The 23,593-nt window shown below is 52.4% G+C and overlaps 1 protein-coding gene across 1 annotated transcript in view; it reads left to right on the forward strand.

The window, feature by feature from the left end:
- GNB1L (G protein subunit beta 1 like) overlaps positions 1–23,593 on the forward strand; it is a 66,753-nt gene that overhangs the window by 18,646 nt on the left and 24,514 nt on the right. Inside the window, exons 2-5 of the mRNA XM_028094792.2 lie at positions 8,872–9,017; positions 9,510–9,635; positions 15,813–15,975; positions 20,974–21,072. Of these exons, the coding sequence (XP_027950593.1) occupies positions 8,893–9,017; positions 9,510–9,635; positions 15,813–15,975; positions 20,974–21,072 (513 nt within the window). The 5' untranslated portion in view covers positions 8,872–8,892. The remainder of the gene's footprint in view (positions 1–8,871; positions 9,018–9,509; positions 9,636–15,812; positions 15,976–20,973; positions 21,073–23,593) is intronic.

A 23,593-nucleotide genomic window follows, 5' to 3' on the forward strand; every position in this document is an offset into this window, starting at 1 on the left:
ATGCAAAAGGTTAAAAGTGTCTTAGGTATTTTATCTTCTAATTGGTATTGTGAATGGAGTTTTCTCTAACAGGTTATTGTTTGTGCATATGGAAGCTATTAAGTTCTCTTTGTTAGTTCCCCGCCCCCCGCTACATTACTAAATTTTTTTTAATGCTTGAATTTGTTTTATTATTAATTATCTAAGGCACTCATGTATATCATCATGTCATCTGGGAGATAATTTAATGTTTTCTTTTCCAAGTCATATACCTTTAATTGATTTTTCTTATTTAATTGCATTGGCTTAGACCTCCAGTACAGGGTTGAATAGTAGTATAGATATTGGGTATTCTGATCTTAGAGGAAATACCTCCAATATTTCTTCATAAAGTAATGTGTTGACTGTAGAAGGAGGGGTGCGTGTGTGTGTGTGTGTGTGTGTGTGTGTGAGTGTGTGAGTATTTTAATAATTTTTAAGAAACCCATCAGTTTTTCTTTGGTTAGTTGGGGTTTGTTTTGTTTGGTTTTGTTTTAAGATTTTATGTATTTATTTTGAGAGAGTGAGAGAGAGACAGCACGAGTTAGGGGGAGGGGCAGAGGGAGAGGGAAAAGCAGATTCCCCACTGAGCAGGGAGCCAGGTTAAGTGTTTTAATAAAAAATGGGTATTGAGAGAGGCACCTGGGTGGCTCAGCCAGTTAAGCATCTGCCCTCAGCTCAGGTCATGAGCCCAGAGTCCTGGGATTCAACCCCTGGCTTGGGCTCCCTGCTCAGTGGGGAGTCTGCTTCTCCCACTCCCTCTGCTGCTCCCCTGGCTTATGCTCTCTCGCTCTCTCTGTCAGATAAATAAATAAAATCTTAAGAAAAGAGAAGGGTATTGAGGGGCAACTGGGTAGCCCAGTCGATTAAGCGTCCAACTCTTGATTTTAGCTCAGGTCATGATCTCAGGGTTGTAAGATTGAGCCCCGTGTTGGGCCCCATGCTGGGCTTGGAGCCTGCTTAAGATTCTCTCTTTTCTGTCTCCCTCTACCCCTCCCCTCCCCTCTAAAAAAAAAAAAAAATGGGTATTGAATGTTGTCAAAGGTTTTTTGTTTGTTTCTTTTTTAGTATCTATGGAGGTAAATTATATGACTTTTCTCCATAGATTTATTAATATAGTGTATGACATTAATGGATTTCCTAATTAAACTAACCTTATGGGTGCCTGGGTGGCTCAGTCGGTTAAACGTCTGCCTTCGGCTCAGGTCATGATCCCAGGGTCCTGGGATCGGCCCTGGGTTGGGCTCCCTGCTCAGTAGGGAGCCTGCTTCTCCATCTCCCTCTGCCCCCCACCCCATGCTCTCTCTCACTTGCGTCTCTCTCTCACACAAACATGCTCTCTCTCTCAAATAAATAAATAAAATCTTAAAAAAAGAAAAACAACTAACCTTGCATTCCAAGGATAAATTCCACTTGGTCATCATGTATAATTTCTTTAATTTGATGTTGTATTTTGTTTGCAAATATTTTATTTACTATTTTCGTATGGTATTCATAAGTGATACTGGTCTCTACTTTCCCTCTGGTCAAAGCTTTAAATATATCTCATGAATTCTGGCTTGTCATGTTTTTCATTGTCGTTTTTAAAATTTGTGGATGAAAAAAATAATAAAATTTGTGGATTAAGTACTTCCCCTTTCACTTAAAATTTGTTGTTTAATAAATGGTTTTAAATTTTTAGTTGAGAGGACATTTTAGTTTTTATTTTGTTAATTTCTGATTTAACTGCACTGTGGTCATCATATATGTTTATAATATTTCTTCTTTATGGAACTTACTGATGTTTTCTTTGTGACCCAGTATATAATTTTTACACATGTTCACATGCACTTGAGAAGAAGGTATAGTCTCTGTTATCAGAGTGTAAAGTTCCATGTGGATCCAGAATATTTATCCCATGGAGTCTTCTATCTCCTTACTATTACTATCCACTTGACTTGTACTAAGAGCAGTAGTCTATCATGTTCTCCAATTATTGGTGAGTTTTTTCTGTGATTCCTTGAATTTCCTGTAGTTTCTGTTTTATAAAGGTGGTGTTTCTGTCATTTAGGACATAGGTATTCAAAACAATCATATATTCATTGTGAATTGCAGCTCTCAGTATTGCAATGTCTGGGTTTGTCAATTCTAATGCTTTTTGGCTAGAATTCAACTTTGTTGACATCTGTATTTCAACCCCTGCTCTTTTATTGTTTCTATTTGTCTGAAATACCTTTGTCCATCTCTAGTTTTAGCCTGTTGTAATTACTTTAAGTTTTTCTTAAATTATTTATTTATTTTAGAGAGCGTGAGTTGGGGAGCACTGAGGGAGAGGGAAAGAAGTCCCAAGTAGACTCTGCACTGAGCGCAGAGCCCGACATGGGGCTCAATCTCAGGACCCCGAGACCACACCCTGAGCCCAAACCAATCAGATACATAACTGATTGCACCACCCAGGCACCTCCCCCCTTTTCATATTAACTTTATATTCTAAGTATTCTGGGTATGGTCTTTCATCAGATATATGTGTCATGAATATTTTCTCCCTGTCTACAGCCTCATTTTTTACATCCTTAATGTCTCTTAATGAGAATTATGATTTTGAGTTTTATCCATGTGAGACTGGAGTTTATACAGTTTCAGTTTTGTGGAATATTCTATTATATGAATGTACCAATTTATTCTTTTCTACAGTTGATGGTCATTTGGGTTGTTTCTAGTTTTTATTAGCATGCATAATATTGCTATAACATTCTTGTACAAATTTCTTCTTGTACATATGTGAGAATTTTTGTAAGGTATTTATGTAATAAAGGGGTTGCTGCATCATAAGTTGTGTGAACTAGTCCCAGATTGTGTTCCAAAGTGATTTTTTCAATTTATGCTCCCTCTAGCATGGTAAAGGGTTCAAGTTGTCCCACATTGTAGTCAACATTTGACAGTGGTTAATCTTTTGCTAATTTGCTAGGAGTGTAATTATATCACATTGTGGTTTTGACAGCCATTTCCAAGATTATTAATTAGGTTAAACACCTTTACATATGTTTATTGGCCATTTATGTTTCTTGTGATATATCTGTTCAAATCCTTTGTTTATTTTCCTTTTTGGTGTTTGCTTTCTTATTGTGTTGATCTGTATGTTGTTTGTTCTGGATATGAGTCCAGGGTGGGTTTGTCTTCCTCCCCCTCCTCTAGAATGCTTTTATAATTTCAAGCTTACAGAAAAGTTGCAAGCATATTTACCATAGCATGGTAAATACTTATATACTCTTCACTTATGTTCTTCAGTTGTTAGCAGTTTGCCACATTTGCTTTACCTCTCTGTATGTAGATAGAGATTAAATTTGTTTTTCTGAAACATTTGAAAACTGCAGACATCATGACATTTCACCCCTAAAACACTGTAGCCTGGGAATAAGGGCATTCTTCTAGGCAAATTACCAGTATCCTGCCCAAGAAAATTAACAATAATTTCATATTTTAAAAAATATTTAGAGAGAGAGTGAGCATGAGCAGGAGGAGGGGCAGAGGAGTGGGAGAGAGAAAATCCCAAGCCTACTCTGCACTGATGCCGGGATCCCGACCTGAGCTGAAATCAAGAGTCAGATGCTCAACTGACTGAGCCACCCAGGTGCCCCACAATAATTCCGTATTATCTACAGTCCATATTCAGAAATTCCCCCGTTGTCCCCCCCACTTTTTGATCCAGTCAAGGTTCATGTGTTAGATCTGGTCACAATGCCTCTTTAGTCTCTCAATTTAGAACCCTCACCCTGCTTTTTGCTCTTGTTTTTTCTCTTGATCTTGACTTTTTGATAAGTCTGAGCTAGTTGCCTTGTCCAGTATCCTGTAATCTGGATGCGTCTGATTGTTTTCAGCAAGTTGTTGGCACAGATGTACAAGGATGGTGCCGTGTTTTCTGGCATCATCTGAAGAGATAAGTGATGCCAGTTTGTTTACTATTGGTAGTGCCAGCTTCAATCTCATGGTGAAGGTGGTGACAGCCAGATGTCTCCATCGTTAAGGAACATTCTCCTTCAGTGATCAGTCAATAATCTGTAGCATAATACCTTGACACAGTGCAAATCTCCTGTTTCCCAACAGCCTTTCACCCAGTTAGGTCCTTTTTCAAATCTGAGTGGTGATTTTTATGATCTCTTGTTCTCCAATTGTGATTTTAGTTCCCTCTTTTTATTTCTGTAAAAGCATTAAACATCTTTATTTTATATGCCTGAATGCTTTGTGCTCTAGAGGTCTAGTTCTGCCTTTTGTTGTTTCTCATGGCTCTCACTCATGGTGCCATGTTTCCTTTTTTGTTTCTAAGAGTTTTGACTATTTGCATTTCATAGGGCTTTATCAGTGAATTTATTCAGGCCAGGTTGAACGTGGGCTCCTTCTGAGAGACATTCACAGACTGAAGTTTTGGAGACCTCCTAAGGGAGTGTAAATTAGGACTAGGATAAGCCCGAAGGCTGGTATCATGCGGGCACCTCTGGGTGTAGGTCTACTTCTGGCTCATTCTAACACTGAGCATTTAGTCCTGTGTGGTCTCATCTTTATGGAGATGCCCCTATGAGATTGTCCACTTTGGGAGGGCCCTAAGCTTTGCCTTTCATAGACTCAGAGGCCTTGCTTAAGAACCAGAATTCTAGGTCACTAATGTAGCAGATGCTCTCAGGGCAGGTGCCAACTGTGGGGCTCCGTAGACTTCACTACATTTGACTTCCACTTACTTAGTGTTTGGCCTCTGAAGGTTCTAGACCTTTTTTTTTTTTTTTTTGACAGTGATGTACTGAAGATTTTCGGTCTTTATTTTAGTTGTTTTGTGGGCATTTATCCTGCTACAAAGTGGTGCCTCCCTAGTCTGTGCTGGTTATGGAATTCTTAGGTGCCCTATGGGGCTGCTGGAAACCATTCTGTGCTCTTGTGGGGCTCACTTATGGAGGGCGGGGCCAGTACCTCATGGGGCCCCACTCCCCAGCCCTGCAGGTACTCGCAGCATCCCGTGCAGCCTGTTCTTGCACTCCCAGACATAGGCAGTCAGTGAGGCAGGACCCGGTGGGCTGGAGCTGGCAGGAACAATGCTTGGCTGACTGTGGTTGTGGCTTCCCCGCTTTGGCTGACTTCTCAGTACTCCTTGTCGATTCCAAGCTTCTTTAAGGACCAGTGGTCCTGTTGTGGTAAAAGGAAAGGGTTCTGTGACTGAGTGCATGGTGGGTGCTCAGGGCTGACTCATGGGTCAGGCTGTGGTCTCTGGGTACCAGCTTCTCCCTTGGCCCTGCCTCCTCTGCGTTTGCCAGTCTTTGGTGGTTTGCCTGCCTTCCCTGTGAGGGACACCCTTGGGGCCCATGGCTGCTCTGCCTGCCTGAGGTGTGCGTGGCTTGGTGGGAGGGTGAGAGCTAGGTGTAGCCTGCTCCCAGCCACCCATGTGCCCTCCCACAGGGGACCCTGATTGCCCGCTGCTCCTCATGCCAGGAGAAGGGCTCCGGGCTCCTCTCTGTGGGGATGACCCTGAGGCCTGCCAGGCTGCTGCTTCTGAGGCAGGACGCAGGGGGGCACTGTCATCCCCCACCCAGGGGCCGAGGGCCTGAGGGGCTTTCGGGGTTCACAGCATCAGTTGGAAAGGCTGTCAGGGTTGCACAAATTTTGTCAGATTGTCTTTCTTTTTAATTTTGAAAAGAATGTGTCTCTCTTTGTCATCTCGAAGAGCAGGCAGAATCCGAAGTTGTGCTCGATGGATTGAGTTTCATGTTCCTTTGCCCTCTGGGAGGAAAAGACGAGTGACAGAACAGGGAAACGAGGCAGCGGCGGGCGGCTGGTACCGCGCACTGGTGTTGCACAAGGGGCTGTGGCCTCCGCTCCGGGCGGCCCGCTGCCAGGGGAGATAGGATAACGCGATTATTCTCAATTAGATTAATAAAGAATAATTAGATGTCATAAATCAAGTAATCATAGGATATTGTCATGGGAAAAATATGTAGCTAGAATTAATTAGTTTTCAAATAAAGCGTTTATTTTAATTGCTTGAAATGATGGAGCCCTTAATTGCCGATGCATCATTTTGGCCTGAACATTTTGGTTGTTGTAACAACGTGACGGGTTTGTTCCCTGCAGTTCTGGGGAAACAATAGAGGAGAACTTGATTTCATCACCTCAGACCGAGCCTTGTGCTGGTGAGGTTCTGGAAACTCCCATCAGGCCGCAGGCAAGTGCCAAGTGTGGGCTGTGCTTCGGCTGGCGCTGCCCAAGGCCCCCATGCTGCCTGTGCGTGTGTGTGAGTGTGTGCATGCATGTGCGTGCATGTGTATGCATGTGTGTGCCCTCTGTGTGCGCATGCGTGTGCATGAATGCAGCGTGTGTGCATCAGCACCGCACTGTGGGAGCCTGTGTGGAAGTGGCCTGTAGGACTCCGAGGCCCGGACCGTGGGGTGGGATGCCCCCCGTGCCCCAGTCCTGGAGGCTGGGGCTTTTCTGATGGGTTGAGGTGCTTTAGTGGGGTTCTCCATTCTGGGGTTTCTCCAGATCTGGGGCCCTGGAGCTGACCAGCTGTTCTGATAGCACAGACAGCCAGTAGCTTCGGAGGGCCCTATAGCTGCTCCTCTTAATTTTGTCCCAGGCCTGCCTGCCGGAGGGCAGCCTTGCAGGATTCACAGCCCTGGCTGAGCAGTGTCTCCTGGCAGCTCACCTGTCCCAGGCCAGAGCAGGGGCCATGGGTCATGGAGCAGTATGGGGTCAGGTCTCTGTCCACAGGAGGCCGTCCTTGTGTTTGGGAAGAGTCAGTTGGTTTTTAGCGAAAGGTGAGAGAGGCTTTTACAGTGAAAACCCTAAAAAAGAAAGAAACAAACAGGAACTTAGCCATTTGTAAGCTCCATTCCCAGGTACCCCTTCCTTCTCTTTGAAACCCCTCAACAGAGGCGGGATCAAGCAGTAGAGTGGCTGCCTATGGTCTCTCACCAGTAAGGGTGAGCATCTGCCCCTTCCTGGCCCTAGCCCTGCAGTGGATGCTTTGGGTCATTAGGATCTCAGCCCCAACCCCACTTCCAGCCCTCACGTGGGCCCGGCCTTAGCTAGCCTGGTGCTGGCAGTGGCCTTCTGCTGGGTCTCTGCAGCATTTCCCTGACTCCAGTGGTCTCCGGAGTCTCGGGTCACTGCCTGTCCCTGTCCCCCCCCACCCCCTGCCCTGCTATCTAGGTGACTCAGAGCCCTCTGGCTTACAAGGCCCCAGCTGCCTTGACAGTGGCATTTCTCGGGTGTTTTGAACCTTTTGCTCTAGTGAAGCTACTCCGGGCTCTATTCTGAAAAGAGAGAGAGAGAAGAAAAGGGTCTGAGATGGTTTCACCGAGGGGAGGTACAGGGCTTCCCGGTTGAGCGTGTGGCTGAAGCGGTGCCTGGACTGCTCTTCTGCTGGAGAAACCCACGCCTCTCCTGCCTCTGCGCCTGTGTGTCTGCCTGTCCTCAGCCTCAGCCCCCCTTCTGCGTGGGCCCCCGTGCTTGGCCTGGAACCCCCTCTTTGGCATTGGCCAAGGCTCCCTCCTGGAGGAATGCTATCTTCTCTGCTCCTGTTCTTTGCCCTGCCCAGTTCCTCTGGTGGCTGTGGCTCCCTCAGTGGCCAGGCAGCCTCCTCACTGCTCTGCGTCCACGCTGGAGAGGGGCAGGTGGGGAAGGGTCTCAGATCCCAGCAGGAGAGGCCCTCCTGATGAAGTTGCTGCAGCTCCCCAGCAGTCTGCTCCTGGCCTTTCCCTCTGTATCCTCAGCCTGGCCTGGGACCTGCAGGCTGACAGATGTGCCCCCGTGGTCATTGGAGCAGGTCACTTCTGGTCTGGCAACCATCCCTGTACCGTTGCTGGGGTGGGCTCAGTGGGGACACTGGGAGGCTTCTTTCAGCTGGGTGGGCCTCACAGGATCAGTGATTTGAGGAAGGGTCACTCGTCTGTGATATCAGTCCTTCTGGGGAGTGGCAAGGTAACTCAGTCCCTGCCCCTTGCCCACACACTAGTGCACCGGCCACTCTGCCTCTTGGTGGCAGCGTGCAGACTTCAGGCCTGAGTCTGAGAGCCCTGGGGTAGCTCACCAGACCATCCCCTGCCTCCGTTTCTCCAACAGTAAGTGTGGTGCTGCCTTCTCTAAGGGTGGATGTACAGGCCCTCAGGACCCAGCAGGTGGTGTTTGCAGCACATGTAAGAGAGAGCCTCCTCTTCATCTTGGGTCCTGCTCGCTCTTCCAGCCCCCAGGGACCCTGCACACCTCTTGTCTGTCCATTGGTTCATCCCTTCAGTATGCACTTGCTGAGCAGCTGCTTTGTGCCTGGTGCCAGTGGCCAGGCCTCTGGTCTGGGGGGAGCAGGCCAGTGTGGCCCCTGTTCCCCAAGCTTGCTACAGGGCCAAAGTGGACAGCATGTCCTGGCATGTCATTGCTCCCCTGCAGGGAGGGGAGGAGATGGGCATCAGGAGGGAGGAGGGAGGCTGAATTTGCAGTACTCAGCCAGGCCCAGAGGCAGGACAGACACCCCAGGGTGTGTGGACAGCCCAGGCGAGGAGAAGGCAAACCGAATGAGGAGGAGTCACTCCTCCTGCTGCAGCCAGTGGGATTCAGGGAGTCAGAGTGTATAGCTGGTGGGTGGACAGCAAGCCCTGGAGGCCAGTGGCAGGCTCTACGCAGGGCGCTGAAGGTTAGAGTGACCTCAGAAGGATGTGGGCGCCACTGTGCCCACCCAGAGATGGTGCAGATTGGGGCCACGGTGATGCCATTTGGGTGTAGAGGCCAATAGGCAGGATGGAAGACAGGCTGAAGGGGGTGGGTAGCATCCAGGGAGGCTCCGACTGCCTTCCTGAAGGATGACAGGTTGGGTCACTCACACCCTTCCTTGGTCCCCAGGTGACTGCACCCCCGCCCAGTATGGCAGCCTCCCCGCTCCCACCGCCAGATCCCCAGTTTGTCCTCCGAGGTACCCACTCGGCGGTGCATGCGCTGCATTTCTTCGGAGGAGCCCAAGGACAGGGGCGCCCACTCCTCCTCTCAGGGTGAGTAGCTGTGGCCCCAACCCAACCCCGGGGGTTAGCCCAGGGTGAATTTAGGGGGCGGTGGGCTAGCAATGAGCCCGGGGCTCATTTGGGGATCCCAGTGACGGGCTCAGGCTGCCCATCACTCAGGCGGGCATACTGACTTTTCAGAACCCACTCGACAAGCTGTCCCTTGGGCCTGGCCCCCTCGGAGGAGGCAGGGAGCACGCCTTGATAGACACCATCCAGTTTACAGTGTCAGTGGCAGCCCCTTGTCCCTCTGCCTGAGGTGTCCTCAGAGGCTTCTGAGGGCCCTCTGCCCGCCATCCCTGGAAAAGGAGCACTGTGCCACTTTTACCCGTAGTTCACATGGACAGCCGTCACCTCAACTGAAAGCCCCCGAATGAAATGCCTGGTCCACTGCTGTGGGGTTGCCAGGCCAGCCCTGCAGAGCATGCTGGGAATGTCCTCTGATGCCTCTGCCTGAGCTGGTGCTTGCGCTTGTCAGAACAGGTCCCTGAGCGGGCTGGTGCACATCTGGAGCCTGCAGACGCGGAGGGCGGTTGCTACGCTGGACGGCCATGGGGGCAAGTGTGTGACCTGGCTGCAGACACTGCCCCAGGGGCACCTGCTCCTCAGGTGGGTCTTGGTGGCAGTGAGTACAGTCCCAAAGGAGTCAAGCTGTGGCCTTCGGCAGGGGCCAAGAACTTGCCACTGGAGGCTCTCGGGGTCTCCCCCCGCTGCCGGGGCAGCCCCTCCCCATGGCAGAGCAGTGTGATCTCTGGCCTGTCCGGAGGCTGTGTCCGGGGACACAAGGTGCCCGGCAATGTAGCCTCTGTGACCACTGCTCTGTCCAGGTGGGTGCCCACTGAGAAGAGCCTGATGAACGCACAAAAAAACTCTGTCTGCAGCCCCACACACCACCTGTGGCCTGAGCAGAGCCCTCCCTGGCCTGCCAGGGCTCTCCAGTGCAAGAGCTAGGCGCCCATGGCTGAGCTCAGGGCTTCTCCTTAGAGGACCCTCAGCTTCCCTTCTGGGGACCCCAGGGCTCTGGTGTTGCAACACCTGCTCTGACAGGTGGTCCCCTTCCCACGAGGTGGCAAGGACTGGTCACCAGGGTGGTGCAGAGCCTGTGCCTAAAGCCCACCCACTGATTGGGGTTGTGCTCCAGACCTCGAGTGCAGCCACCCCCCCAGGGCACTGGGTGGGCCACACAGGGGCCCAAGTCCATGGCATTTGGGCTGACCAGTGCAGGGAGAGGAGGAGATGGCGAGAGCAAGGTGGGAGTCTGGCACCCCTGACAGAGGACGCTGCACGTGCCAAAGCCACGGTGGACCCAGCTGTGAGCGGCTGTGAGCAGAGCCCAGAGGGGTCTGGCACTGCCACCATGGCCTTGTAGAGGTGCCAGGCTGGGGACTCCAGGCGAGAGGCAGGCCAGGAGGCAGCAGGAAGGGGCAGATGGGTGGAAGAATGAGTTTCTGTCTACCAAGTTTAAGTGAAACTTTCCTGAAAGCCCTGCAGGGCCGGTCTGGCTTCCTGCCGTGGACTCGGAGCCTGGACATCTAGGCACCATGGTTCCTGATCCCCAAAGGACGAGGCCTGTCAGGGACCCACCCTTCTTCAAAGCACTTTTGTGCCAGACATGCCGCTCCCACCACCCTAAATGTGGCTCGCAGGTGATCAAAAAACCAGAGGTATCCAGGAGGGCGGTGGCCCCAGACACATGTGCTTGCAGAACCCCAAACTGGCCCCCTTCTCCCCCACTTGGTGTGGAAGGCCCTCCATATGGTTGTGGCTTTTCCCTGATGCTTAGAATAGAAGTTGTATCCAAATACCCCACTAAACCACTCACACTGGGGGCTGCTCTTTGTAAACATTCCTCCTGAGTTCTCAGCCAAAAGGTCTTGGGCCCTTTGGTGCCTCCTGCCCCTCCAGGGCCCAGATGCCCTGGGCTGTTCTCAGGGAACTCCCAGCCCTGGGGTCTGCTCCTCAGAGAGCTGGCCTGATGTTGTGTGGGGAGGCAAGCAGCAAGGGCAACCTGTGAGTGAATGTTTGCTGGGCCTTCCCTTTCCAAGCTGGATGGCACTGTGGTAGCCCTGCTCCAGGCAGGGGCCCGTGGGTCAGGAGGTCTGCGGTGCAGACCGTGCAGGGACTTGGAATGCCCAGGTGCGTTTACGTTGCACTAGAGGCCGTGCGCCCAGCTGTGTTTGGAAGCCAGGTCTCTGCAAAGTGGCCCTTGAGAAAGGAAGGTACGCTTTCATGTCAAGGGGAGGCTGGAGGACAGAAAGCTGGGAGCCAGGCTGAGCCTTAGGTGCCGCCCTCATGCCCGAGGGCACACCTGTGCCCAGTGACAGCCACCCAGGTGCTGTGTTTTATTGTGGGCTGTAGCCCCCTTGCAGAAAAGTGCACAGACCAAGTTTACAGACTGTTGTATTATCACAGAGTGGACACCTGGGTAACCACTCCAGTCAGGAGGCAGAACACTGACGTCTGCTCCGTTCCCGTCCCCAGGAGGCAGCCCCCTGCACCTCGCTCTTGCCTTACCACTCAGAATGTGCATCTCCAAAAAGCGTAGACTTGTTAGGTCTGGTTTTTTTCTTACTTAAAGGGGCCATGCAGAACAGCTTCCTTTGTACGTGACTTCTTCCACTCAGCTGTACTTTGTGAGGTCCATGATGGTGTGTGTAGCCATAGGGCATTGTGTGGGATTTTTTTGTGTGGTATTCCACTGGATGTGTATGTATACCCAGATTATTTCTCATTCTACCATCAGTGGAGATCTGGGTTGCCCACCTGGGGCTGAGAAGCTTAAGAAGACCCCCGTCTGGGTCTCCGGGTACACACGTATCTGCAGGTTGGACCCTGGACCCAGAGGTGGGGCGTCAGGGACACAGGGTGTGCACACGTTGGGCGGCTCAGAGGGTGCCAGGCTGTCCCCAGTGCGAGTGCCCCCACCCCTGCGTGCTCTCTGGGGCCTGGGTGCTTCTGGGTGCGGCCTCATTTGCACTTTCATGACCACTTAATGAGCCAGCCCTCTTCTGCGTTTGTTAGCCCCTGGATAAAGTCTCCCTTCAATCCACATTTCTCTATCGGATTGACTGCCTTTTTCTTATTGAGTTACAGGAGTTCTTTTTATATTCTAGAAATGGCTGATATTTTTATATCACCAGGTACTGCTCTCACAAAGTGGCTTACAGTTCTCACTCCTTAAGGATGTGTTAATGAGCAGAAGTTAGCCATTTAAATGGGGTCAAGTCTGCCATCTTCCCTTTTGGCTGGTGCTTCTGTGTCGTGTGAAGGAGTCCCAGCAACAGGTCATCAAGACCTCCCTGATCTCCCAGGAGCTTCAGTCTTGTTCCTTTTGAGCCCACACTGCATCTGGAATTGACTGTTGGTGAGGAGGAGCATTCTTTGTTTCTGTATGGATACCCAATGGTCCCGTCCTCCCTGCTCTCATTTCCCCTCCAAGTTCAGGGACGTGGGCAGCTGAGGAAGTGGACAGTAGGGGGTGGCTTCCAGGCAGAGGTGTTGGAGCAGCGTGCCCAGCGGCCAGAGAACCAGGGTGATGGGGGCGAGGTCTCAGAGGTGACTGGGGAGGTTGGGAGATTGGCTGCTTCATGCAAGCAAGTGCGTCGGTGGAGCGTGGCAGTAAATATCTTGAGGAAAATGGGAGGCAGGTTTTTCCCAGTCAGAGAATAGAGTCACAAACCTGAGAAGGAGGAAGGAGAGGAAGAAGCCTTGGGGCATCAGCATGAACTTGTGAGGTTTTGAAAATATATACACAAAGGTACAGAAATACTTGTGTGTGTATGTTTGCATTTGTGAGTGTGCATGTGTGTGTGAAGTTTGTGTGAGTGAAGGGTGTGTGTGTGTATGAGGTATGTTTGCATGTGTGAGTGAGGTGTATGTGTGAAGTATGTGAGTGTGAATGTGTGCATGATGTGTGTGTGTGTCTGAGGTATGTTTGTGTGTGACTGTGAGGTGTGTTTGTGAGTGAGCTGTGTATGGAGGTGTGTTTGTGTGTGTATGAGGGAGGTGTGTTTGTGTGTGTGACTGTGTGAGCTGTGTTTGAACTGTGTGTGTGAGGTGTGTTTGCATGTGTGTATGTGAGGGAGGTGTGTTTGTGTGTGAGTGAGCTGTGTGTGTGTGTGAGGGAGGTGTGTTTGTGTGTGAGCTGTGTTTGAGTTGTGTGTGTGAGGGGTGTTTGCATGTGTGTGATAGGTGCGTTTGTGTGTGAGTGAGCTGTGTATGTGAGGTGTGTTTGTGTGTGTGTGAGGTGCATTTGTGTGTGTGTTAGTGAGTTGTGTGTGAGGGGTGTTTGCGTGTGTGTGTGAGAGGTGTGTGAGTGTGAATGTGTGCATGAGGTGTGTTTGTGTGTGTGAGCTGTGTGTGTGTGTGAGGTGTGTTTGTGTGAGTGAGCTGTGTGTGTATGTGAGGTGTTTGCGTGTGTGTGAGGTGTGTTTGCGTGTGAGTGAGCTGTGTGTGTGAGGTGTGTTTGCATGTGTGTGTGAGAGAGAGGTACGTTTGTGTGAGGTGTGTTTGCGTGTGAGTGAGCTGTCTGTATGTGAGGTGTGTTTGCATGTGTGAGAGGTGTTTGTGTGTGACAGATGTGTTTGTGTGTGAGTGAGCTGTGTCTGTATGTGAGGTGTGTTTGCGTGTATGTGTGAGAGAGGTGCATTTGTGTGTGTGAGGTGTGTCTGTGAGTGAGATTGTGTGTATGTGAGGTGTGTTTGCATGTGTGTGTATGAGAGAGGTGCATTTGTGTGTGTGAGGTGTGTTTGCGTGTGAGTGAGCTGTCTGTATGTGAGGTGTGTTTGCGTGTGTGTGTGAGAGGTGTGTTTGTGTGTGTGACTGTGTGTGACATGTGTTTGTGTGAATTGTGTCTGTATGTGAGGTGTGTTTGCGTGTGTGTGTATGAGAGGTGCGTTTGTGTGAGTGTGTGTGTGAGGTGTGTTTGCGTGTGAGTGAGCTGTGTCTATATGTGAGGTGTGTTTGCGTGTGTGTGTGAGAGGTGTTTGTGTGACTGTGAGGTGTGTTTGCGTGTGAGTGAGCTGTGTCTATATGTGAGGTGTGTTTGCGTGTGTGTGTGAGAGAGGTGCGTTTGTGTGTATGTGAGGTGTGTGCGTGTGTGTGTGAGAGGTGTTTGTGTGACTGTGTGAGGTGTGTTTGCGTGTGAGCTGGGCTGTGTCTGTATGTGAGGTGTGTTTGCGTGTGTGTGAGAGAGGTGCGTTTGTGTGACTGTGTGAGGTGTGTTTGCATGCGTGTGTGTGTGACAGAGGTGCGTTTGTGTGACTGTGTATGTGTATTTCCTGGCTCTGGCGAGAGGGCCCTGCGGCAGCAGCACCTCACAACAATGAGCACACCAGAACCGAGATCTTAGTTTGCAAATCTCTCTCTGCACTGGAAGGAACAAGAATTCCTTGGAGAAATGATTCCGGGTCTGGACTTTCTTGCTGATGGACACGTGTCAGAAGGACTCCGAGCCAGCTCGAAGGGGGTCCCATTGGCCAATCTGGGATGGTTTGAGCACAAAAATAAATAATGGGAAGTGTAGATGACAACCCACTGAGTAATACAGAACACCTTAAGTCCAAACTGATGGGAACAGAGAGAACGGAAGGAGAGGGAAACGCCCGTTCTTCCTGTAGGATAGCATCTCGTAAATGGAGGAGGTGGTGGGCTTAGGAGTCCCCTGACAGTGGCTGGGAAGGCCTAGTGGTTAGGTGGGCAGCATCGCTGTGTGCCAAGGCTGAGCCATTTGAGGGTTAGGATACAGATTGACCACCTGGGGTCTGATGTCTCTTAAAGGTATTTTGCTTTTAACTTGGCAGTATCGGGTGAACACACTTTTCCACAATGCCGCAGTCGGCTCCTATCTGCCCTCCCTTTGGGTGCGGTGTGCCAGACATTTGTCACAGTCTGCAGTACATCTTGGGAGCCTGACACCCTGATTGTTTTCTTAAAGTATACACACTAAAGTTTACTCTTTGTGCAGTGGTTCTGTGGGCTTGATGATGTCCACCATCACGTCAGTGCCGCCCCAGGGCTACACAGGGCAGTCAGCACCCTGCAGAGCCTCTGTGCTGCCCCCTGTGGGCGGCGGCCCCATTCCTCCACGTGCCATCATGCCGCCCCTGGAATGTCCCACCAGGGGAATCATGCCATAGGTGGCCTTTTGGCTCTGGCTTCCCTCGCTTAGCAGAACGCATCTGATATTCCTGCAGGTTGTAGCATGCATCCGAGTTTGTCCCTCTCTGCTGATGAGTGGAATTCTGTGGTGCAGATGCACAACGGCTGGTTCCCCAGCTTCCTACTGAAGAGTTGCGTCCAGTTTGGTTTGGGCAGTTAGGAACAGAGCTGCTGTAAACATTTGTGTACAGGCTTTTGTGTGAATATAGGTTTTAAATTCACTTGGGAAAATGTGTGAGGGTGGGATTGCTGGGCTGTCACAGTTAATTCACAGAGGGAAGGAGGAGGGTGAGCTCACACTTTGGCAGCATGGGGAGTGGCAGGAAGAGCACAGGAGGCTGGTCATGGGGCATGTGTCGCAAAGCTCCCTGGAACCTGGTTGACGGTACCTCCTTGGGATAGCCCATGAATGTGTCAGCATCAGGCATCTTGGATGCAAAGCCCTTCCTTGGCTGAGGTGTGCCAGCCAGGTAAGCAATACCATCTGGGTCCCTCTCTGGACGGTGTCCCCTACCTTCCTTCGGTATCAGGCTGCCCCCCCCCCCCGGCACACCAGCATTTGTCCAGGTGGGACACCCAGTCTGCTCACCTGGGAGGCTCACGGCCTGTCTCCTCTTGGTTTGGCAGTCAGGGCCGGGACCTGAAGCTGCGCCTATGGGACCTGGCAGAGGGCAGAAACGCCATCGTGGACTCTGTGCCCGTGGAGAGCATGGGCTTCTGCAGGAGCTCCGTCCTAGCCAGGGGTCCAGAGCGCTGGATGCTGGCCAAGCCAGGGGGAGGTAGTGACGAGGTGAGTACCAGCCCACGTGGTGCCTGGCTCCACAAGCTGCTTGCACTTGGTTCCCCTAAATGGGCATGCTCATCCTAAGCACCTGTTACAGGAATGCTGTGCCCGCCACAGGAGCCCCACAGAGTGCCGGATTGCAACTCCAGTGGCCTTGGTCTGGCCACCTGTGGGGTGGCTGGTGGCGAGAGTCAGGAAGGCAGTCCCCAGCACCCAGTACTGCATGGCATGAAGAATGCAGGGGGAGAGACTGCCTGGGGAGGTCCTCCGAGGACTTAGGAGCAGGCATGCATGGAGGGAAGTCCCGGGCAGGCCAGCAGGAGGTGGTGGGAGAGAAATCAAGGCCTTGGGGAAGTCTGGGGCAGCAGGGGCAGCCTTCTGGGGAGCTGAACTGGGTTCTGGCATGAGAGGCCTCAGTCAGACCTGGGGTGCTGGGGGTAAAGGCTGCCACTGGGGTAGTAAGCGCAGAACAGAGGGGGCACGTGAGCAGGGGAACTCAGAGAATGGGGCTCCAGGTGGGCGTGATGGAGCCTCAGAGGTGACCGTCAGATGGAGCTCAGGCCAGAGTGGCCAGCAGTGGTTGGTGACGGGGATCTGGTCAGGCTGGACAGCGTGTCCACACCCGCAGAGGCAGAAGAGGCAGAGTCCACCAAGGGAAGCAGTGCCCAGGACATGGGAACAGGTGGTGGGGAAGCAAGGGTGGAGGGTAAGGTAGAGGGTGACAGTGTGGCAGGAGGGGCCAGCGCTTGGGGAGCTGAAGGGAAATTGAAGAAGAAACCCAGGAGCAGCGATTGGACAGGCCTGATAAGTGTGGGGGCATAGCTGCTCAGGGTCTGGGCCGAGGGGGGGTGGTGGACAGGGGCTCTGAGCGTGGGGCAGGGAGGGCTGGGGGCACACACATGCAGGGAGAGCGAGCCTCCTGTCTGCCACCCTCGCGCATGGCTCCCCGTGTTCCCTGCCGGCCCCAAGAGGCTGCACAGCAGGCGGCGCTGAGCAAGGACATGGGGCCCCGTGTGCACAGCAAGGTTTGGCCCCTACCCAAGAAGACTCGTTTGTCTTAAAGCAGATTCAGTTCATAAATAATGAGAGAGGAACAGGCATTTATTTGTTCATGATTGCGTTTAAATCACCAATTAGGAGCTACATACGCTTTTCTTGCCAATTTGCCAAAAACCTGTTAGAAGTTTTATTAATGTGAAAAGAGAGGGGTGTGCTTCCTCCTGGACAGCCGGGGCCAGGCAGCGCCAAGCCTTGCTCCTGTGCTGCAAGCCATGGAGCCCAGCCCTCCCTCCAGGGCGGGGGGTGCCATGTGCGGCCCTCCCCTTCCCAGCCACTCCAGGCCTTCCTGGTTTCCCTGGGGCCTGGCCCCGGACACCCCGCATGTGCTGCTCAAGGTGTTCCGAACCGACTTGCTGGCTCCCTATCCGCCAGTGCAGGCAACGTCTGTGTTTTTCAGGAGCAGCCAGTCGAAGGACCTGGGATATCCTGGGAAAATGGTGGTTTTCCATGTTCCCACCTGGAATCTGCCTGGACTGAATCTGCTTAGAAAAGCATCGCTGGCCTGTGCCCAGACAATGCCTGGGGAGGACACGCTCCCACCCCGCTCGACCATCTGGGTGGCCACACTTGCCCAAACCAAACATTTTACCTTCAGGAAACAGAGGTTGCAATTGAGTGCCAGATGGAAAGCACACTGGTGTCTGTAGGATTTTCCGAGCACAGGCGTCCAGGGCCTTGCCAGAGCCCAGAGCTCTTCCTTGGACCCACAGCGGCTCCTGGGCTTGCCCTGGTCCTCGGGCCCTGGGTTGCCCACTCTCCTGCACCCAGGATGTGGCTGTGGGTGCCACCACTCACGCTTCCTCCCACAGTGTCTTGCTCAGGCTTCAGGGCTGTCCTGGTCTTCCCCTTCTCCTTCCCAAGCTGCCTTGCAAGGTGACTCACCCCTACCTGATCACCTTGCCTTCATGCCCCTCCTCACTCACACCACCAGAGGGATCTTCCTGGGCCCACAGATTGGGAGAGGCCATCCCTCACTGTACCTGTGCGCCCTTGTGCCAGGCCATCCAGGGTGTGGGCCTGTGTACACTGTGTCCAGTGACATCTCTCTCTTCTGCTATCCCTCTCCCCACCAGCACATGCAAGCAGTCAGGGTGGCTTCTCCCCCCAGCTCCCCAACCACCCAGGCAACATCTTTTTTTTTATATCTTAAATTTTTATATTAATTTTTTAAAATTTTTTAGTGGGGGAGGGGCAGAAGGAGAGAGAATATTTTTATTTTTGAATTTAATTTTTTAAAAAGATTTTATTTATTTATTAGAGAGAGAGAGAGCACAAGTTGTGGGCAGAGGCAGAGGCCAAGGGAGAAGCAGACACCCCGCTGAGCAGGAAGCCCCATGTGGGGCTCGATCCCAGGACCCCGAGATCATAACCCGAGCTGAAGGCAGACGCCTTACGACTGAGCCACCCAGGTGCTCCTGTTTAAAAAAAATTTTTTTTAGGGCACCTGGGTGGCTCAGTTGGTTAAACGACTGCCTTCGGCTCAGGTCATGATCCTGGAGTCCCGGGATCGAGTCCCGCATCGGGCTCCCTGCTCAGCGGGGAGGCTGCTTCTCCCTCTGACCCTCTTCCCTCTTGTGCTATCTCTCATTCTCTCTCTCTCAAATAAATAAATAAAAGCTTAAAAAAATTTTAAAGATTTTATTTATTCATTTGACAGAACGAGAGCACAAGCAAGGGGAGCAGAGGCAGAGGGAGAAGCAGGCTGCCCGCTGAGCCTGATGTAGGACTCGATCTCAGGACCCTGGGATCGTGACCTGAGCCAAAAGCAAATGCTTAACTGCTCCGAGAGAATCTTAAGCAGGCCCCACGCTCAGCAGGGAGCCTGCTTCTCCCTCTCCCTCTGCCTTCACACAGATGGCAGCTCTGCAGCTTTGCACTTGCCTGGGCTGGGTGCCGAGGTGTCCCGACCGAGAGGAGCGTCTCTTTCTCTGTTCTGTGGGGCGTCTAGGGTGAGTGTGCCCTGACCAGGGCTCATAGGCTTCCCATAGTGTCTACAGCCGATTGTCAAGCAATAAGCCTGGAACTGAGTCACTGTGCCAAGGACACAAGGGCTCCGAAACCCCCTCCTCATCTCCTTGGTTTTCTGCTTACTTCTGGGCCATACTTAGGTACCACTGTGTCTTGGTTGTCATGTGACTTTTCTTGCATTTCTTTTTATTTTGCTAGAGCTTCTTGAGCATCTTTGCTGTTCCAGGGGCTGCTGCTTCTAGCAGCCTCTTATTTCATGACAGTAATAACCACTCACATCACTGAGGGTCTTTTCTGTCTCCTTTGTGAGCAGGGAGGGCTGCCATGGCTGGCATGGACACTGATCCTGCAGGCCCAGCAGACAGTCGGGGGGCCTGTCTGCATGTGTGTACATATGTGCGTGCTTGTTGGTGGGGACGTGTACGTACTCTGCAATGCTGAGCCCCTCCCCTAGGATACTGTGTGGGCCTCTGGTGAGAGCCCTGTCCAGAAGGCCCCCCCAGCCTCAGCCTGTGGGGGTGCCACCCCCAAGCAGGCCCACAGCTGAGAGGACCAGGCCGTGACACTGGCTTTCTACCCTGCCTGCTGTGTGCCCTCAGACAGACCCAGCGTGCAGGTAGCAGATCTGGGACTCCCACTCAGGACTTAATCTCAGGCCTTGGGCCAGTTCTCCCACGTGGGGTAGTTAAGAGCAGCCCAGCTCAGACCCACATACCTTCAGTTCACTGGGCGGCAGACAGCACCTATCCCCTCTGTACCTCAGACTTCATCTGCAAACCGGAGGATGTCCTCTTGTTGGCCAGGGATGATGTGTGGCTCCACAATGGCTGCACATTGTTGTGACATTATCAGTACAGCCCCTCTCGCCTGTATCAAGGGGAGCCAAGGGCTTGTTGAGCCTCCCCATCATGGAGCAGTAGAGCTGCTTCACACGGAATCCCCTCCACCTCCAAGCACCACAGGAGGGGGCGCCCTTGTCCCTGCTTGGTGGATGAGGGAGATGAGGCAGTAGGGATGCAGATGGCTGGGGGCCCATTTCTGGTCTGCAGTGCTCTAGTGCCCAAGCCTGCTCCTTGTGGCTGCAGCTGTCCCCTGTAGATGGTGTGGGGCAGAGCTGGGCCCAGCTCGGGTAGACAGGCCTGAGTGTGACCTGGCTGTGTGGACCAGAAAGACACATCTTCCAGCCCGGGCACAGGAGGGCCTGCACCTGCATTTTCAGGTGATGCAAAACACAGCTGTGATGCCCAGTAGAGAGGTGCGGGGTGCTGGGACCAGTCAGGCCCCAAACAGAGTTCCGCTTGGTGCACACCATGTTCATTTCCTAGGCTTGCTGGTGGTCCCCAGGGGTTCCCTGTGCACTTCTTTTTTTTTTTTTTTTTAAAGATTATTTATTTGTTTGTCAGAGCACAGGCAGAGGGAGAGGGAGAAGCAGGCTCTCCGCTGGGCAAGGAGCGCGACGCGGGGCTCCATCCCAGGACCCTGGGATCATGACCTGAGCCGAAGGCAGATGCTTAATCGATGGAGCCTCGCAGGGCCCCCCCCCCCGCCCCATCCCGTGCACTTCTGTAAACCATTTGATGCACCTGAGATAGTTCAGAGTTGTTCACGTGAAAGCCCACATCAGGAGAGAGGTGGCAGAGATCAGGAGGATGGGCAAACTGAGTCTGTGCCAAGCCAACCTCCTGCTCAGTGAAGAGGTAAAATTGGGAGGGGCCGGAGGCAGCTGCCAGCCAGGTGGTGATGCTGGTTAGAGGGACATGCCGGTCACTTAGAAATGACGTGTGAGTTTCACAATGCCCAGCAGTGCCTGAGCCCACGAGCCTGTGCGGCCTAATTAGGAGGCTCAGCTCCCAGGTTCCTCCGGGGAGCAGACAGAAACTCGCAGCAGCCTTGGCTAATCGCCTTAAAAGTCTCTTGTTTGTATAGCACAGGCTCGACTTGGCGCCGGCCCAAATCAACTTGTTTTCTTACTGTCAGGTTCAGATTCTGGAGATGCCATCCAAGACGTCAGTGTGCACCCTGAAGCCGGAGGCAGATGCCAAGCCGGGCATGCCCATGTGCCTGGAGCTGTGGCAGGTAAGGCCCAGCGCACGCCAACCACGCCCTGCTAGCCACGCCTTCTGGGCCATGAATCATGCCCCATTCAGGATTTGGTTTTTCATCAAACCAAAGGACAATTAGCCCCCTGGGAGTGCATGTGCACGCTGCCTTCCACAGCCTCGGTGTCCCCGCCGGCTCCTGCTGCCGCTCTACAAACTGCCTGGGGCAGGTCCTGCCCGTGCAGTGAGGAGGGACAGCTGGGTCAGCGGAGGGCTGCGAACTCCTTTCCCTCTCTGCACACCGGCGTGCGGCCCTGCACAGGGCTAGGAGGGAAATGCTGACTAACCCTGCAAGCCAGCCCGGCCCCTGCTTTGCTTGGATTACTTTCTGTTACTTCTTTGCCTCAGAGGCAGGAGTGGGCTTAACACTGACTTTCCCTACGGCCACACTTGGCGTTTCTTTTTTTTTTTTTTTTTTTAAGATTTTATTTATTTATTTGACAGCGAGAGACACAGCGAGAGAGGGAACACAAGCAGGGGGACTGGAAGAGGGAGAAGCAGACCTTCTGCAGAGCAGGGAGCCCGATGCAGAGCTTGATCCCAGGACCCCGGGATCATGACCTGAGCCGAAGGCAGATGCTTAACGACTGAGCCACCCAGGCGCCCCTGGCATTTCTGATTCATAGCCATTTCCTTCTTTCTTTCTACTCTTTCTGATTAGAGAGGGTCAGAAGGCATCTCCTGGGGCTGGCAGCTGAAACCTGGGACCAGGAAGTGGGCCACACGCCTGAGTCCTGGCAGGATGGGGTTCAGCTCCAAGGCCAAGCGTGAGGCCTTAGGAGGGATCCTCCTGGGCCCACCCACTTGCCTCTACTAGAAGCCCGGTCCCTCCTCAAGGCACAGCCTCCTCCTGGCCACAGGGGACAGCACTGGCTCAAAGTGTACGCTTCTGCTTCTCAGGGCTGCTGGTGTTTGGGGCAACAAAGCAAATGGTCTGGTGTGTTCACTTGGAAAGAACTGTAGGCAGCATCTTTGCCGTGGCGGAGACCGTGGTGGACAGGTCGTTGACCAGTGCCTGCCCTGGGGAGCGCTGCTTATAGGCCGTTTTCCCAGCTCTGTTCAGTTCACCAGCACCTTCTGGCATCTACCCTGAGCCTGCCTGAGATCGGGAAGAGGTGATTCCTGCCTCGTGCCACACTGCTTGTTTGAACTTTTCACAAGATGGGCTTGGGCGCTTTAGAGATGTCTGTGGGGCCAACAGGCACCCCCAGAGACCTTGCCCCACGCTTTTTGTCCCTCCAGGGACCTGAGCCTTCTTGCCATTGGTTTCCCCCTATGCAATTTCTTAACTGAGAACATTCCAATTGGAATTTGTTTCCAGTTGGAAATCTCTGATAAGCTGATTCTGTGGTGTCCTGTTGCTGCCCACAGCGAGCTGAGTGGGTGGGGCCTCTAAGAGAGCCTCTAAGAGAGCCGCTTGAATGACAGTGCTCCGGGCACCTGCAGGTCTGTGGTGGGGAACAGCCCGAGGCTGGGATGCCTGGGGCTGAGGCGTGGCACTCACACTCCCTGGCAGGGCATCGTGGCTGCATCCGCTCCCACTCTGCTCCCTGGAAACATTGTCATTGCGTAATCATGTAAAAATTCCAGCAGAAAAATGTGTAGAAATGGGATGTACAAACTTGTTAAGGTAATTAATATAGTTGACAGAAGGACAAATCGAGTTTTTGTTAGTTGATACAGATCCAACGCAAAGCCTTCTGTTAAAAAAGAGTTGACATTAATTTGAAATGTCCTTTTTTTCTCTCCAAACCTGAAGGTCCAGGTTGTAGTTTATTAATATGAGTGTGGCAGAGGGGCCTGACATGGTATTTCTCACTGAAACATTCAGATGTATTCTTCTTTTTTCATATTTTTTTAGATTTTATTTATTTGAGAGAGGGGGAGAACACAAACAGGGGGAGGGGCAGAGGGAGAAGGAGAAGCAGAGTCCCCGCTGAGCAGGGAGCCTGACAATGTGGGGCTCAATCCCGGGACTCTGGGATCATGACCTAAGCCAAAGGCAGACGCTTAACTGCCTGAGCCAACCAGGTGCCCCATATTCTTTTTTTTTTTTTTTTTTAGATTTTTAAAAACACTCAGAGAGAGCTTGCACACACAAGTGGTGGGGAGGGGCAGAGGGAGGAGAGGAGAAAGTAGACTCCCTGCTGAGCCCCACACCAAGGGGATCCACCTCAGGACTTGAGGATGAAGACCTGAGCTGAAGGCAGGCAGACTGAGACACCCAAGCACCCCATATTCTTGTTTTGCTCTTCAAAGTGGCTGACTTGCATTGTTAGGATGATTATCACATAAAAGGTCAGGAATATTGATCACAGCAGCCCTGAGAACAGGCTTTCAGACCCTGGGCCTAGGGTCCCCTCTAGTGAGCGTGGCAGTGACCACGCTCAGGACTGGTCCCAGGAGGTGCTGTAGGCGGGGCCTGCCTGCTGGGGTCCCTCCCAGTCAGCATGCCCAGAGACAGAAGACACAAAGCGAGTCCTTGTGGCAACTTCGGG

This window comes from Eumetopias jubatus, unplaced genomic scaffold (genome assembly GCF_037043125.1).
Source record: "Eumetopias jubatus isolate StellerSeaLion01/CBP00866 unplaced genomic scaffold, mEumJub1_p1.0 scaffold_16, whole genome shotgun sequence".
Taxonomy (NCBI): Eukaryota; Metazoa; Chordata; class Mammalia; order Carnivora; family Otariidae; genus Eumetopias; species Eumetopias jubatus.